The 16,623-nt window shown below is 36.5% G+C and overlaps 1 protein-coding gene across 3 annotated transcripts in view; it reads left to right on the forward strand.

Moving 5' to 3' along the window:
• GABBR2 (gamma-aminobutyric acid type B receptor subunit 2) overlaps window positions 1-16,623 on the forward strand; it is a 477,610-nt gene that overhangs the window by 300,816 nt on the left and 160,171 nt on the right. For all 3 annotated transcript variants that reach the window (XM_048079587.2, XM_048079588.2, XM_048079589.2), the window contains 3 exons: window positions 5,908-5,988; window positions 8,508-8,658; window positions 9,137-9,269. In XM_048079587.2, coding sequence (XP_047935544.1) covers window positions 5,908-5,988; window positions 8,508-8,658; window positions 9,137-9,269 — 365 coding nt within the window. The remainder of the gene's footprint in view (window positions 1-5,907; window positions 5,989-8,507; window positions 8,659-9,136; window positions 9,270-16,623) is intronic.

Consider the following 16,623-nt stretch of genomic DNA (forward strand, 5'->3'; position numbering starts at 1 on the left):
AATATAGGTTTGTGTTTGTTAACTTCCTTAATGGAGTTAAAGGTAGCTTAAATTACTGACATATGTTTCAGTTGTTAAAAGAATATGATTCACAGTTAAGATTTTATGATAGAAGTATTAAAACCAAAATTGTGATTGCATATACAGCCTCATTTCAAACTATCAAGGACTTTATTTAACATCCTAAGAAACAGCAATTTCTTTTTAGAAGAGTCAGTGTAAACTCTATACTTTGTTCTTCACACGTCATTCTACTTCATCAACAGTCTGCCTTCACTACTGTGTATTTGTTTACTTTTCTAGTGTCCTGAATGAAAGTTATGATTATGGTGTTAGTAATTCAGGTTTTAAGAAGTAATTGTTTTAAACTCGAAGTCATTCCTTTTTTTATTTCGTTATGTAGCTCATAATATTTAAATACCTAAGATAAATTTAAATACACATGAACTGTATTACTAAATTTCTGAGCAAAGCTAGAAGTCAGTCTAACAAGAAAATTGGAGACGTAAAATCTGGAAGGTAAAAACAATGTTTAAAAAGAATCAGTAAATTTAATTTTAATAAGCTTTTAAAAGTGCAGATGGTTGAACTTTTTATGGAAAAATCTTCATGGGCTATAAAACTGGACTCAATTTTTGTTGAGTTCAGGGTACTTAATGTCACTTTATGAGCTTGCTTGCTTACATACTTACTGTTTTCTGTTGGTTAAATACCATTGCTAATGTAGTGAAGTAAGTCCAAGGTTAAGACTTCTTAGCTTTTGTCCTGACTCTAAGGCCTTTGACACTTTGGCCTTTGACCAGTTTAACCTTTTTTGTCTGTTTTGCTTTATGGATGAATGCAAGGTAGGACTTCAGAAGTAGCAATGAATAGTAATTAGCACATACTATACCCTTTTCATAACTCAAGATTTCCTGTATGTTGTATGAACTGGTATCCAGGATTACAGAACAAAAACAAACAAAACAAAACAAAGACAGGAATTGTAGGAAATAGTTATGCAGCACTAAATGATGAAGGCAATATTTTCTTTAGCAAAGACAATTTTTACCTCCAATTACAAATGTAAAAACTGTGGTAATTTAAATCCTTGCAAAAGTAACATATATTTTTTTCCTTTATTCTTTCTTTTGAAATGACTTCTGCTGGAGAACAATCTTTTATCTGACCTGACATTTTCCTCCTTATTTGAACTGTGATTCTTAATCTCAGAACCTCTGTCTTCAAACAAAGAAATAGTTGCCTACAAGTGGACAGAAATTCAAGGAAAAGGCTTTACTCATTCATTATTTATAAGCTTCCCTTGTGTTTTTTTTAAACTAGAAACTTTCAATGTGTATTTATTATTGCTGATAAATGATATGGATATATGTGATAAGGATAACTAAAAAACTTCCTGATCTTTTTTGACAAGGATATATTATGAAAGTTAAGATTACATTAATTTGCTAATAGTTTCTACAGGATCCTCAACACGACATATTTCTGTATTTCTTCTAAAGCAAATTAGCTTTCATAGCGCTTGGTTTAACTCACTAATGTAAAGGCATTTAAAACATCATGCCCAGCTTTTGTCGTAGATGGTTATTTCGTTAGAGTTTTCAAAATGACTGAGATAAAAGTAAGGCAGAAGTGTGAGTACTTCTTGGTATTTGTATAGTTGCATGATTTTCAATTCATATGTAGAAAATCGATTTGAAACTTGAAATGAAAATCTTTCCAAATGTTAAGAGTACACAAGTATCATTCTCTCCCTAACTATCTTTAAGCATTTCAGATATGTATGATCCATGCTCAGTTTTGCCTGTTGGCTGTCACTTGGGCATTTTCCAAAATTCTTCTGAGCAAGAATTGGAGAAGGGACTGCTAAACAAAATGATGTCAGAAGAAGGTTTTCATGGGGGTACAGTAATCATTTCCTGAGTGGAGAAGCAGAAGAAACTATATAAAAAATAATTGGAAAAACTTCTATAGGAGGAGACATAGAGGCATCACCTTATAAAGATCCCTTTATCAAGGGATAGAGGACAAACCAAGACCTAGAATTTTGTACTCTTTCAGACATAAGTAGTATTTTTTTCTGCCTTTTCTAAGTTGAGAACAGCTTAAGTGGCCTTTAAAGGAGAACCTTCAGTTACCCTTAGCTTATCTGGAGAAGTTTCCATAGTAACTTTATTAAATTCACTTTAAAATGTAATTTTTATTTTTTGGAAAGTGAATACTCATCACTTGTACGTGTTTGCCTTTGCAGTTTGCATGGGGTTCTAACTGTATAACATGCTGCAATGACAGAGGAAAACACAGGCAATGTCAGCTGATGGTAGACTTTGAGGTCCTTAATCTTCTTTTACAGACATGCAGTTTGGGAACCACAGTAATGTTAGGGCTGGTTAATCCATCTTTCTTCTGGTGGGCTAAGCAAAGTTTTTACATTGGTATAATCAACTAGACATGTAGGAGTTTATTAATTCATTCACATAGCAATATACATATCCTTTTAACTCCTCCTTTATTTCAGAGTGCCCTTATTGTCATCGACATAAATTATACTGGTGATTATAATGATGCAAGCATTTTCATATTGATTTAACTGCATCACAGCTAGAGTTATTTGCAGTATATCAGTCAGACTGACATACTTGCAACATGCTTTAGATATACATTATGACATGAAGTGGAAGGAACTGAAAGTAAACATGGTCCCATCTAGAAATTTTCAATGTAAGTGGATATCAGTCATACCAGCAATCATGATACTGTCGTGTGTTTTGATAAGTTTATGTTACTCAGTTGATGTCCATTGCAGAATTATATTTGCTTTTATTCAACAAAAACATTTAATTACCTGATACACAGTTGAATATCTGTTGTATTATCTTTATGAAATGTGGCCCAATTAATTTAGTAGTGTGTCGATTTGTCCACAGTTACCTAAAATGGGATATAAAATTCCATAATAAAACATACCAAGGAAAACATCTTAATCCACCTTTAAGAGCAGTTCAGTTCTTTGTTGTCAGAAGACTTTCATGTTGGTAATAAAATTAATCTATTTTTGACAGGTATTTAATAACAAGGATTAGTGGCTAATAATTCTTTTAAGCATAATTTTCAGTGACTTATTTCTGGGCCAGTTTTCTTTGGGTTGGTTAGTTGTTGGTTTTCTGATCAAGTTAAAAATAATCAAAGTACTAAAGAAATAAGCCAACATTGTTTTTTGACTATTGTTGTAAAAGCAACAATAGCTGGTGTATTTATTTGAAAGAATTTCACTTCCTCCTGGCCAGTTGTTGTGGAACACAGAGATTTTTGACAGATATGCACTGCATTAAACAATCAGTATATTGACTTGAATAATTCAGAATTTCTAAAGGGAACATGAGAAAGAGGCATATAGAAAAGGAGAGCTTGCATATCCACCCTTGGCTATGTTGGCCTATGCAAGAGAACAGAGAGCCATCCTGCTGCCTCCCTGCTTCCTTTAATTGCTATTTGGAGGTGGCTTTGTCACTGGTCAGCACTTGTGCTTGAGGAAGGATAACTCAACAGCTGTTGTCTTTTGGGATACAAAAGAGCACAAAGACCGTGTCTTCCCCCTCAGCACTGATGTAATTATATTCTGATATTGATACTATATCCTTCCTGCTAATATAATATGGTTTATTTCCCTCATAGACTACTTTTCACAAATGCAAGTACTTTAAGATATCAAATATCTTCATGGCATTTCTTAACTTCAGTAAAACCTGTCAGGGTCTCTATGAACTGTCCTTTTCCATTTGTAAGGGACCAGGCACTGCTAATGTGCTTCACAGGTACTAAACATGTTGCGCATTTTCCACCATCTTGGGCTTCTAAATCTTGAAAGGCTCAGTCCACCATCAAAGTTCACTTCTCCAAATAAATACTTCTACCGAGCCCCATTCCTATGAGGGCTAGCTCCTACTACCTGAACTAGATAATTTGAGCCTATTTCAAGTGTGTTACACTGTGTTACAATTACCATTGTAGGCATGTCCTCAGTGTTGCTTTCATCTGTGAAGGAAGCTATGTAAGAATTTGTAAACATTGAAAAGGAATGTCATTGTGTGCATCTCCTCCCCATCATCTCCTTCCCATTTGGTATAAGTAGAAGCTGTGGGCTATATGGCATCAGATGTTCAAATTGCATATAGATACACATTCTGGGGTTTGTCTCTCTTCTCTCTAGTTTTTTGTTGTTTTTTTTTTTTTGGTGTGTTTTAAATCTACAGATTAAAATTCTCATGCTTCCAATAAAGAAGACAGTGAAATGGTTCAGTGTTTCCCAATGATCATTTTAGCATTTAGCTGATGTCTGTGCAGATATTATTGTTGGGACTCTAGCTTTTGATCTGGGTATAGCAAATGCCTGGTGCCAGGAAGCACCAACTTTTATTTACTCCCTAAGAGTATGTAATGCTGATTGCAAAAGAAGAGGTTTTTTTGTTTGTTTGTTTGTTTTTTTAGTGGACGGGCCTGGTGAAACTGCTGCTGGAAACCAGTATATTACACTTTTATGTCAAACTTGTCTTAGGACCTCATAATAGATGATATTCAAGTAAAAAGTGAATCAGTTTATAGAACTGCAAACTCTAGCTTTTGATCTAGATATAGCAAATGCCTAGGTTTCTCTGCCAGATTTGCAGCACAGTGTACAATTCTGCATAAACAATTTTAACAAAAGGTGGTGTAGTTTATGTAAGGAAAACTTTTGCCTGCTGTAAGCTCTCAGATTAGTATTAATCAGCTAGCTGCTCCATTCAGCAGAGCTGAACAGTGCACAATTGCTTTGAGTGAGAAAGGAGGAAAGGTTAATGTGGAGCTGTTGGGTAAAATACAGTCTTTTCAAATTGGGCATCTAGTTCAAGATCATCAGCTCCCCGAATCAGTGTCACAAATAGGGTCATGAGCTCAGAATTTACATGCAAATTGGGTTGTGCATTCCCAGAAATGGAGGCCTGAAATGAAATTTTTTGGCTCTGCTGAGCCAGCTCATCAAAGAACGCTGTAGCCAATGTGTCTGTGTTGTCGCTGATTTTTTCTTTTTTGTCTCTGATCAAAAGTTAGAAGTTTTACTATAAAAATTATAATTTAGTAAGTTCCCGCACTTCTAAGTAATACCAAAAAAAAAAAAAAAAAAAAAAAAAGAGGCAGAAATTAATTGGTGCCAGATGTCATCAGGAGGCTGGGACTAATATGTGCCAGAGTTCCAGCTAGTGTGTCCAAGGCAGTAGCTGAACATACTAAGTTTCTGTATCTATGTTAGGTACAAGAAGGTCATATAGGTGATGCTAATCCCAAAACTGCAGATGAGAGTACCAGTAAATATTTCAGCTCAAGTGTAAGTTAGCTTTAATTATATAACACAACATGTTTTGCAGTCAGTACACTGATGAGTTGCTAATTCCTAGTCAGAGTAAGAGATTAGATTCCCAGCATATCTATTAACTAGCCAGTCTACTCCATACAGGCTGGAGCCTGCAACTGTGACTCCCCTGGCAAATACTTCACTAAAGCAAGATGTCTTAGTTGTTTAAATGGGAGTGGAACACATGATTTAGCCATGTCTGTTCTCCCAACAAAGTGTCTTACTCAGTATGAGCCAGTAAGTAAGTGTGTGATCTTCAAGCTGGAGATGTCTGTGCCCAGTAACAACAATTTCCTGATTATGTAAATGAGTTCTTAAAAATCTTTGGCATTTCTTTAAAAAATCAGAAATATTTCTTTCAATGATGTTAGCTGTCTGGCATTCTGCTTTAATAATCCATGCACTTCAAGCATATTTCTTTTCCTTTTGACACACTGTCAAAAAGAAGGGAAAATCAGTTAAATAATTGAGAACATGTGGACTGCCATAAACAATCACTCTTGTTTGTTTCTCTGCAGAAAGAAAGGAAGTGAAGGTGGGAGAGTATAATGCTGTAGCTGACACACTGGAAATAATCAACAACAGCATCAGGTTCCAAGGTAGGATGGGAAACTGGAAAGCGGTACAGGCATTACATGGGTAGCTGTATGTAGTTTGTAACACTGCATGCTGTTTAGAGACCTGTGTTAGGATTTTTAATATCAGAAAGGTGGGAAATTGTATAAAGAGAAATGGAACTGAGCTCTTCTTAAAAAGAAAATTACGAGAATTCTGACCAGAAATTTATAACATTTTGATATTGTATGATTGTTTTTCATTCCAATAACTGAGATAAATTTATATTGACATGTGTACACAATGTTCTTTCTTATTTCAACAAGCTACAGATGTCTTCTATTTCATCTCCACCAACCAATAATATTCTAATTTCTTCTCCATTTCCCACCCACCTGAAGGTTGCTCGTGTGCTGTGTTTGCAGATGAGAAGGAAATTATTGTTTTTCTTTAGGAGGTGTCTGTTAGGTAGTTGGAAAATATGATTTCAAAATAACAGGGCTAGCTTTGTTTAAAACATCATTTGAGAAACAAGGCTAGAGAGCGTTCAGTCCAGCAGTGCTTCCAAGGTCCACAGCAGGCATGTAGCCTGTGTACATGGACATGACTAGAATTTCACTGCAGTGACCTAACCCATGACTGTTTGTCCATTTGCTGGAGCTTTCTACATTTCCTTCTGGTATCCTTCAATGGACTCAATAGAGCACAGCTCCATGCCCAGCTCACATATATCAGAAGAACGAGGCTTTGAAAATCAAGAGTGCAGAATCTGTCCCAGTTGCCAAAGTTTGGGACCCAGCTGCTTATTTTTGATGGAAAACAGAACCGATGATGCAGTTGAATATTGATTCAATACTATTAATTTCCAGAAAATATATGCAGGATGAATCAAGTAACAGGAGACAGTTATCATTCCATATATCTCCATGCCTTTTTGGACAATAAAGGATGCGAAAAACTGTTCAGGCTTTTCGCAGGACTAGACTCCTACTTCTTGGCCTGGCTGCATCTGGCATTCCTTTCACCCATGGTCTGCCTTATGTCTGTCTTAAGATGTGTGACACAAGTGGCAGTGAACCCTCCCATTGTACTCACCTTGGCTTTTTATGGAGGTAGTCATGTATACGGTGTGGAGGACAAAACTGCTGCATCTGTCAAGCAGTATGAAAAACAGTAACTTGAGGCATTTCAAATGAAGAGTAGTAAATATAACTGTTTAAACCATTGCATAAAATTACACACAGGAGAACAGTTATTCACAATATTAAAAGCAACAAAATTGAGTGGTCATCCTACAAATAAGAAAATATATTTTATGGAATCACTGGTTGTTTAACGCATCATCAATATACTCTATTTTAGATGCAGCAGGGTGAATTTTTTTCTTTAATATCAGTTCCTTTCATTTGGGCACATGCTTTATTATATTTTTTGTTTGTTATTTGTTGCCTAATTTCTTGAAGGGTTATGCAAATAAATAACCTGTAAATACATGCTCTCAGGTAGGAAGAACAAAAAGGGAAAACCTGAGGTACTTTTTTCTAATTTCAATTCAGCAAATGGTCCCTTGACCAATCACTTTAGTGTGATCACCATGTGAAAGGAATTTTTTATTTGGAAATGTTGAAAATAAAGACCAAAGCATAAGGATCTTCCCATGTCAGAATTGTTTCAGCATAACTGCTGTGGATAAATTTCTCTCTACATGTATCGGGACATTTTAGTAAGCAAGTAGAGTGTGTGAAGAAGGGAATGAAGAGCTTCATTTTAGCTGTCAGGAAGTAATTATTCTCATTATACCAAGAAGCCTTTAATTAGCAGGAGCTGACGGTCAATCTGGTATATGGCTTTAAACTTGTTTGTTTTTTTTTTTAAGTTCAGACATTCAAATCCATGCCTGCAGAGAACTGAAGAGTGGGTCTGTCCCTATAAAATCCTGGCTTTTCTTTCTCCCACACTGCTCCCTTCTGTAGGGCTCTGAGGGCACTAACAACCCTGCCCACCCCCAGGGCTCTCCCACCCTGCCCATGGCCCCGGCCCCCATGTCAATCCCTGGGGCCGTCAACCTCTGCCCCAGTGAGGCTGCAGAAGGGCCAGGCTCCAGATCCCCACAGCTCTGTGTCAGTCTTAGCTTTCTCTCAGTTAGTTGCAGGTGAGGTAGGCCATTTGTGTTTGCCCTGATGATAATGAAAATATGCTGAGAAATGATGTCCTCTGTTTTCTACTCATGTTTCTGTCATTTGTTTCAGAAAAGCATAACCTTGTGGTAAACTTTACAGTCATTTTGGTGTTATTTACATTTTAAAATGAAGATAGCATACATTTTACGGGGTTCTGCATTTGGATTTTGTTGAGATTTTTTTTTTCATCTGCTCCAGAAATGCAAACCTTCTTGTCAATCAATGTGACCAAAATATGTCTATCAAAGTCAATAATTTCATCAGCTACACATGTGGTTTACAGTTGCTAAATCTAGGTATAGTAGTAAGGAGAGGCATATTTTCTTACACAAATTCTACATTTGGCTGGACTTTAGCCTTTTTTTTTCTTCTTGTTATTCTAGGACTTGAGCCTCCAAAGGACAAAACAATTATACAAGAGGAGCTACGCAAGATCTCTCTGCCTCTCTACAGCATCCTTTCAGCCCTCACCATTTTAGGAATGATAATGGCCAGTGCTTTCCTCTTTTTTAATATCAAAAACAGAAATCAGAAGTAAGACATACATGTTACTTCTATTTGAATTTGTTTTCCATTTAAATGCCAGCTTCGTAGAGTGTATTATTAATATTTATGTAAAGAAAATATTTAAACTGTGGAAAGATGATATTTTAGAACTATTCAGATAGAATTACTGTATTATATATACAAAATGAAACAAACTGTCTGTTAGGATGAGTTCTTTTATACTGTTTGGAAAGTATGATTTTTTCTTTTTTAATTTAATGTTTGACTGTGTGCTATTGACATTAGTCTTCACTAATTAATCCATCAGTAAAATAGGAGACCTTTTTACTAAACATACAAAAACCTAACACAATAGTAGACTTTATAAAACAGTGTGTATGCTTATATATTTTATGGAGTTCTACAGAAGGTTTATAAGTTTGCCTGGTTACAAAAAAACTCTTCTCATTTGCTCTATTGCTCAGTAATCTCTCTTCTTTAATGCTCTATCACCTTTTGTCCATAGACTAATAAAGATGTCCAGTCCCTACATGAACAACCTTATTATCCTTGGAGGGATGCTTTCTTATGCATCTATTTTTCTTTTTGGTCTTGATGGATCCTTTGTCTCTGAAAAGACATTTGAGACACTTTGCACAGTAAGTAATTCCACATATTCTGGTTTAAGAATGTCTTGCAGAAAGCTCTGCAAGATGTACAAACAGTGAACAATGTTCACTAGTTGGATGTCTCCTTCCTTTTAATAACTGATTTAGTTCTTTTCTGGGGTATTTTCTGGGACCAAATTCTGAAACATGCATAAAGCTTTATTATTATTGGTGAAACCTTCAGGTGTATTAGGAATTTGCCTCAGACTGAAACTGTTGATGTATCTTCTTGTTTTGAAATTACACATATGAAGATGTATTAAATGCAATGTTTGTGGAATTACACCTAGTAATATATTTGAAGCTACATTTTCTTTATAGATTCCATAATATTTTATACTTCATGACTGCTGCTTTCCCAGACGTTTCTACTTAGTATTTTTTACTGAATCTTGAAAGGCTTCTACTGCTATTTTTAAGCTAGACTTGAAACTCAAACAAGCCTAAATCCATGCAGCATATATCCTAGTTAAATCAAAATAAACAATTCTGAAATCAAATTGTGTATTGGAAGTTAGCAAGAAAGTTTTTATTTACAGAGAAAAATTCAAAGTCTGAAAGTTGCATGCCTAAAGCTAGACAATTTAGTTAAATCCCAATATTTCAGTTGAAATTCCCATACTGACTAAAACTGTTATAGAAATGAAATATCGTGACTTGTTCAGTGATATCATTTCAGAACACTGGAGTTATCGTCAGTACATGTTAAGACATACTACAAGATATAATAGTACATGTGAACATGCAGGATTTGTTGTGCAAAATCCTAGCTTCCTTAGGACACATCTGTGTTTTAGACACCTACACCTCAGCAGGCAAAGGAAGAAGAGGGACAGAATATTCAATTTTTCTAGAACTAGAACAAAAATTCTCTATATAACTAGCAGAAAGATGTTCCTCAAAGACTTCAAAAGGAAAATCCTGTTCACCTCTCCCAAGCTAAGTATATAACTCTGAATGCATAGGGACTAGCATTCATTATCCAGCAAATATGCTTTCTTTTTTGTGTGTGTGAACCAGTTTCCAATGGACCAGAAGTGACATTAAGAAGCTAGTTATTGATATCAATCCCCATTCTTTTTTCACCATCCTTTGCAGAAAAAGCTTGTGGCAGAAAGTGCAAATTATACATCCTGATGTCTACTCAACCATGAAGGGCTTACATTCAAATCTTCTGATCTTATTGCCAGGCTGTAGGACACTGTATGACTAGGCTGCCTACAACGCTCCTCTTGAAGCAGCCATGCTTTGCAGAATAGAATGAAAGAAAATGAGAAGCAGAGGCACTTACCAACATGAGGTCTGTCATAGAGGGAAAGGTCTGTACAGGCACTTGAATAAGATAACTGCTTTACCTAACTGAACTGCAAGAGAAAGGGGTAGGGGAGAATGTTGTGTTCTCAGTGCCAAATTTTGATTAAGAAATATTGCCACAGGCTTTAAACAGAGGTTTTACATCAACAGAGCAGAGACTGTGAGATTTCACACCAGGCTTGGCTTTCCTGGTTTTCAGTCCAGTATGGAAGCATTTCTGATTGTGATTTCCTGTACATGACTGCTGATTTATCTTATGAATCCCAGCTCTGTCAGTGGTTAGTGTTAGCAGCATAGATGCAAGAAAACCTCCAGAAGCAACCTATCAGGAGTTTTTTTTTTTTTCCAACCTTCAGCTCATTAAACAATTCTTTAAAATTTCCCTCCTCCGGTTATTATTTTTCTTGTGGAATAGCTGATAGCTTTCAATGAACAATTCTCTTCCTTTCTTTTTTTAAAAAAAAATCATCTTTCCATAGCCACCATCCACCCTGCCTAAGCACTTTCTCTGTATCTAGGAAACACTAAATTAATGTTGAGTTCATAAATATGGGAGACAAACCCACTTTTCTGTTCAGTAACTCTTCTGTCTCTCCTCCGTTCCACCCCAAAACTCCCACTAAGTGCTGGGTACAGAGTGTACGTTTGGCACCATGTAACGAACATCCATCTCTCCATATGGGCAGCAAGCTTATTGGTTTCATAAGGCCTACTTACAGATACCGGTTCTTATAGGATCAGGCTGGCACAAATCTCTCTTATCATTCGTTTCCCTGGTAATGCATGATTTGGATTATACATTCTAAACATATTAGAAATTAGTTTAAAATTCCCATTTTATGAGAGATTGTTACTCTTTAAAAGAACAAGCTACAATAGAGGGTGATCATAAAAAGCCATTGGACCAAAAATATGTGGGTACAGCTGGAATAACTACATTTTAGGCACAGAGAAGAAGAACCACATCAATGATGGAGGCAGAGGGTTTTTTTGTTTTGTTTTGTTTTGTGGTGGTTTTTTTGTTTTGTTTTGTTTTTTGTTTTGTTTTGTTTTTTTTTTGGTAGGGAAGTTAAAATTTTAATTCAGCTTTTATAAGCACATGCAAAACTGAAAGGCTGTTATTAGTGCTATCCCCTCTCTAAGCCAAGTAATCACCCTCTTTGTCTTCCATATTTAAAAAATGATTAGACCTCATGAGAGTAGCAGTGTACACATAATAGCAAGTTTTTTAAAACTAGATACAAGATATATGTGATTACTGTGATTATTCTGTCTTAGTGTAATTTTCTGATAACTTTCTGCTAAGACTCGTGGAAGGTCCTTAAATACACCTGAATCTACCAACTAAATTCAGGAAAAATGGTTTCCAAATTTTAAGTATTACAACCCAAATCTATTGTGTGCACTTTCTCCATAGCACAGTGTTTATAGCATTGTTTGAAGGGTGAAGTGCTTAGAATCTCTGGTCTTTTCTGACTTTTCTACAATGTGCATCTACCTATGGCATATGTTTTATTCTGTAATATTCCAAGGACACTGAACCACGATAAAAAATTTGAAAGAATTTCTTTGTTAAATTGTACCACCATTCTCAACTCTGCAAGGCACTGACTGTAGGAGGATGTGGTATATAAATCAATCTGTTGAAATACAGAACCAACCGTTAAATGTATTTGAGAGTCAGCAAAGTACTTTAAACATATGGGCAAATAATTTGCTAAACAGGGATATTATGTTTTTGAACTTCTGTATTGTTGACTGTGTGCTAGAGTAGGTAATTGGTTTCAAAATAACTCATTTTTATCTTGGTATGCCCATTTTCTATGGAAAAAAATCAAATATATTTAAATAGTAATTTATTACTTATGGTAGGGATTCCTAATACCAAACATAGTATTATTTCATTCCATATCTGAATTAGAGAGTAGGTGTCATATTGTAAAACTCCAGCTGCATGAAATTAAAACTATCTGAAGCAGTGAATTCTCAGAAAGTGGTCAGTGCAGTATGGGACAGTTAGATGTCTTACAACTGTCAATTGCAACTACGTTGGTTGTACAGAAAAAGTAATATAGTAGTTCATTACATGTATATATATTCAAAACTAGAAACTGCTTCAGGTATGAGGGAGGGAGAGAGAATGAGGATGATCTGATCTATCTTTGTTTTCAATCTCAGAATTACCATGGTACCATAGAAAAAGAGAAGTTAGAAGTAAAGGTGTGAAACAAGATGTGATGCCAACTGGAAAAATGCAAGCAAGTGGAAAAATAATTGAAAGCATTCATTATATGGAAGAGAGAGACTCGAAATTAGCAATGCCAGTGACATACCTTATGAATAGATTTTAAGCTGACATACTAAACAGGCATACTTAAAATAGAGAGAATATTAAATATGATCATAATGTTTAGACTTCTGTAATATATTCCACTGAGGATTTCACACTTTACATTTAAGACTAGTGATGTCTCTGCAAGTTGGATCCGCTGTGGGATGAAAGGCTAATAAGAGGCAATGGTCACAAAATGGAGCACAAGAGGTTCCGTGTAAACACCAGGCAGCACTCCTGTGCTGTGCAGGTGACGGAGCATGGGCACAGGCTGCCCAGAGAAGCTGTGGGGTCTCCTCCCTGGATATCTCCAAAAGCCGCCTGGACGTGGCCCTAGGCAGCCTGCTCTGGGTGTCCCTGCTGGAGCAGGGCTGGGACCAGGTGGCCTCCAAGGGGCCCTACCAGCCTCAGTTGTGCTGCGAGTCTGTGAGCCTCAGGAGAACCATAGTCTCCTTTGTTATGTGTCTCCCTCAACTAGATAGCTAAAACAGATTAAAACAGATGTTATTTATTTTATTTATTTATTTATTTATTTATTATAAAACTGATTAGGATGTGGTTGAATGAAAGTGTTTTTTTTTTGAGCACCTCAGGTAGCTGTAAATGCCCATAGTCTCTACCTGGAAAGGTGTTGTGTACTAGGTAGTAGTAAACTGAACATTTCAGCTTATTCTCAATCCTGGTGGTCCCAATGTGTATCAGCACTTTGTCCAAGAGAGTATATACTCCATGGGTGACTGGACTGATAGGGAAGGAGCAAGTGATCTATTTGGAACAGGTCACGATAGAATTCATACCGTTCCAGGAGATATCTGTTCTGGAGACACTGATCGTCTTTCAGTCTCGTTTGCACTCTGGAGTTCTGCAAAGGTGTTCCATCAAAGGTAAAAGGATGGAAATGTTGCAGATTACACTGTCACTAAAATTAAGCATGCTTTGTTTTGTACTCATTAATTAGCATAATTTATATGAATTGCCAAAACCAGGCAGATATCCTGTGATTCCTGGTGATCTCACTGGGTCTTGTCAGTGTTTTGCCTTAACAAAAGGCAAAGTAAACAGAGTGCATTAAGGTTTTTGTATGCCTGTGGTGTTCAACAGTGCTTTCATCTGTCGCAGGTTGTTCTCAGGCTCTCAGATTTCAGTCAGGTGCTCTCAACTGTGATGCAGGCATTTGAAAACAGACTCTGCATAGAAAGAAAGAGCCAAGCAATGAGGTGGGGTGAGGTGGAGAGACAGAGAGAGAGAAGGAAGAAATGGAGATATCTGCTGGTAAAATACAGCTACCCACTGCAGTGTGAGACTGTCTGGACTTTGTGTTGTTCTCATTCAGACAACCTGAGAACAGGTGCATTCATGATAACAGTAGATGTTAGAAACCTTATCTTCTCAAAGATGTACTTAAAATTTGACTATTCACCTTTAAATGTATCCAGATCTTCAGAAGCACTTAGGGTTTGTCTACTAATTTTGTTCTTAATTATGGGTGATGAATACTTGAAATCTGACTCTGTATCATGTAGCAAAGTGAAAGGCAAGCTTTTATGCTTTGTCACTTATTTTCCATAGTCATATCTATGTTCCACTGAGAAAGCAGCTAGATGAGGTGGAACTCCGTGGTCCATATTGGTTCCACTTTTTCTTGGGAAATCCTGTGTCTGTGCAAGGTCAGGATTATAAGGTGGTATGAAAGTGGAGAGACATCCTAAAACATGCTCATCAAACACAGACTCAGAGATTACAGCAAGGAGCATGGAGGAAGTCAGGTGTGAGGGGTTGTAGAATGGTTTCCTAGGGAAGAGGGTAGACTGCAGCATGAAGGGTATGCTGAGAAATTCTGTAAAACTCTGAAAGTCATAGAGTTGCCTGACAGCAGCTCTGGAAGCAGGGGCTGGTCTTTAAGGATAAAGCAGGGAGAAGAAGCGGATGTATCAACCTTTTGTCTCTTTATTTCTGCTTTGTCTTCCCTCAGCACTTTGAGGTTTCTCTGTTTACCAATTTTTGGAGGCAGCTGACAAAAATTAAAAATGTTGGGAAGGGCCCCCCAAATTTATGGCTGTCTTGGTGTACTATGGGCAAGAGCCACTTGCACTTGACCCTGGGCTACTAACTGACATCTAGCTTTGCTGTTTGTTAAGTAGTTGATGATGTATTCCCCATTGCCTTCCTTTATACTTTTCAGACATTGCCATAGGTTTTGGGTTCCCCCCATTTCCTCGCGCCCCTCCCTTTGGACTGTATACTTGACTAATTCTTTTATTCAAATCGTTTACTCTTGGCTAGGAATTAAAAAAAAAAAAAAAAAACAGACACTCAGCTCAGCTCATACTGAACGGCAAAGCAATTTGGACCCCTAATCTATTTCTTTGTCTTTGAAAACCATAGCCTTTGTTTGTATTTTTAGTCTGGCCTTTTTCATTTTGTGTGTGTTCATTAGTTTATTTCCTTCTTGATTGTCTAGCTGTTAATTTTAATCTCCCTTTTCTGTATAATCAATTCCATAATTGTCCTAACCATCGTTCAGTCCGAGACTGATCTCACTCCTATTACATTCAAAGGCAATTCTGTTACTGAGTTTAACATGAGCCTGATCAGCTTCTATTTTAGTAAATGACATTTTTTGGGGGAAAAAAATATAGAGGGAAAATTTACAAAGCTGAATAGATCCCTGAAACAGAATCGTTCATATGCTGAAGCAAATACACCACAACTTTGCCAGCAATTTATTTAGGTAGCATTTTTAAAACATTTTACCTCTCTTTGAGTAGGACAATAGCTAGATTTTAAAGCCCCCTTATAGAATTGTGGGCAATTATAATATCTTTTACACTACCCTTGGATTGACTCTCAAAAATGGTCTGAAATATATTAAGAAATCACTACAGGAGATTTCACAGCATGTAAAGAGCCACTGTACTTAATTTATGTGAAAACAGCAGGATTCAATTCTGTAATGTTATTGCCACATACTTTTAGTAAGAATTGTGCTGGTGCCACACAAATTCTAAAGCGTGAGTTAAAAGACCTAAACATGTGTCATAAAATGTTTGAGATAAATGAGAAAAGTATAGTTCAAATGGATGAACTCATTCTTTGGGCCTGCCTATGCTCACACTGGGAATTTTGCCATTGCTAATAGAAGCAGGATCAAGCCCTCAGGGAAAACGTGTTGAGATGGCACACTTCTGTTCATCATAATTATCCTTTATGTCCCCAGTCTGCAAAGAATAATAGAAGGTGCTTAATTTTAAGCCCATGAATAGTCCACAAAAATCAACAGAATTGCCTACTTAAAGATAATTGTGCTCTTCAGGGCTAAACCCACAGTATGGTTTATTCTCCTGTTTGTCACTTTTAAGTGCCTAAATCTAGTACCAAGATGCCACCAAGCAGCTCAGCACTAATGTTCAGCTAAAGCCTGACCCAGTTGGTGCTGCAACTTCCAACCCTATGCATGTGTAAAACTGCTAGTTACTGATATTGCTCAAATGAATCAGACTGAATTTCATAAACTAAATTAGAAGGTATTGGGAGTGTCTAGTCCTATGAAAGAAATGCATGAATGTTTCTATTTAAATGAAACCATTAAAATAATGGTCTTCAGGTAGTATAAATGATGCTTTCAAGAATCTTAAAGCTGAGTGATTCCTCTGCGGGAACAAAAGCTAAACATTTTGCTAACTGAAGAAATTGTTTAAA

Source organism: Anser cygnoides, chromosome 2 (assembly GCF_040182565.1).
Source record: "Anser cygnoides isolate HZ-2024a breed goose chromosome 2, Taihu_goose_T2T_genome, whole genome shotgun sequence".
NCBI classification, from domain to species: Eukaryota; Metazoa; Chordata; class Aves; order Anseriformes; family Anatidae; genus Anser; species Anser cygnoides.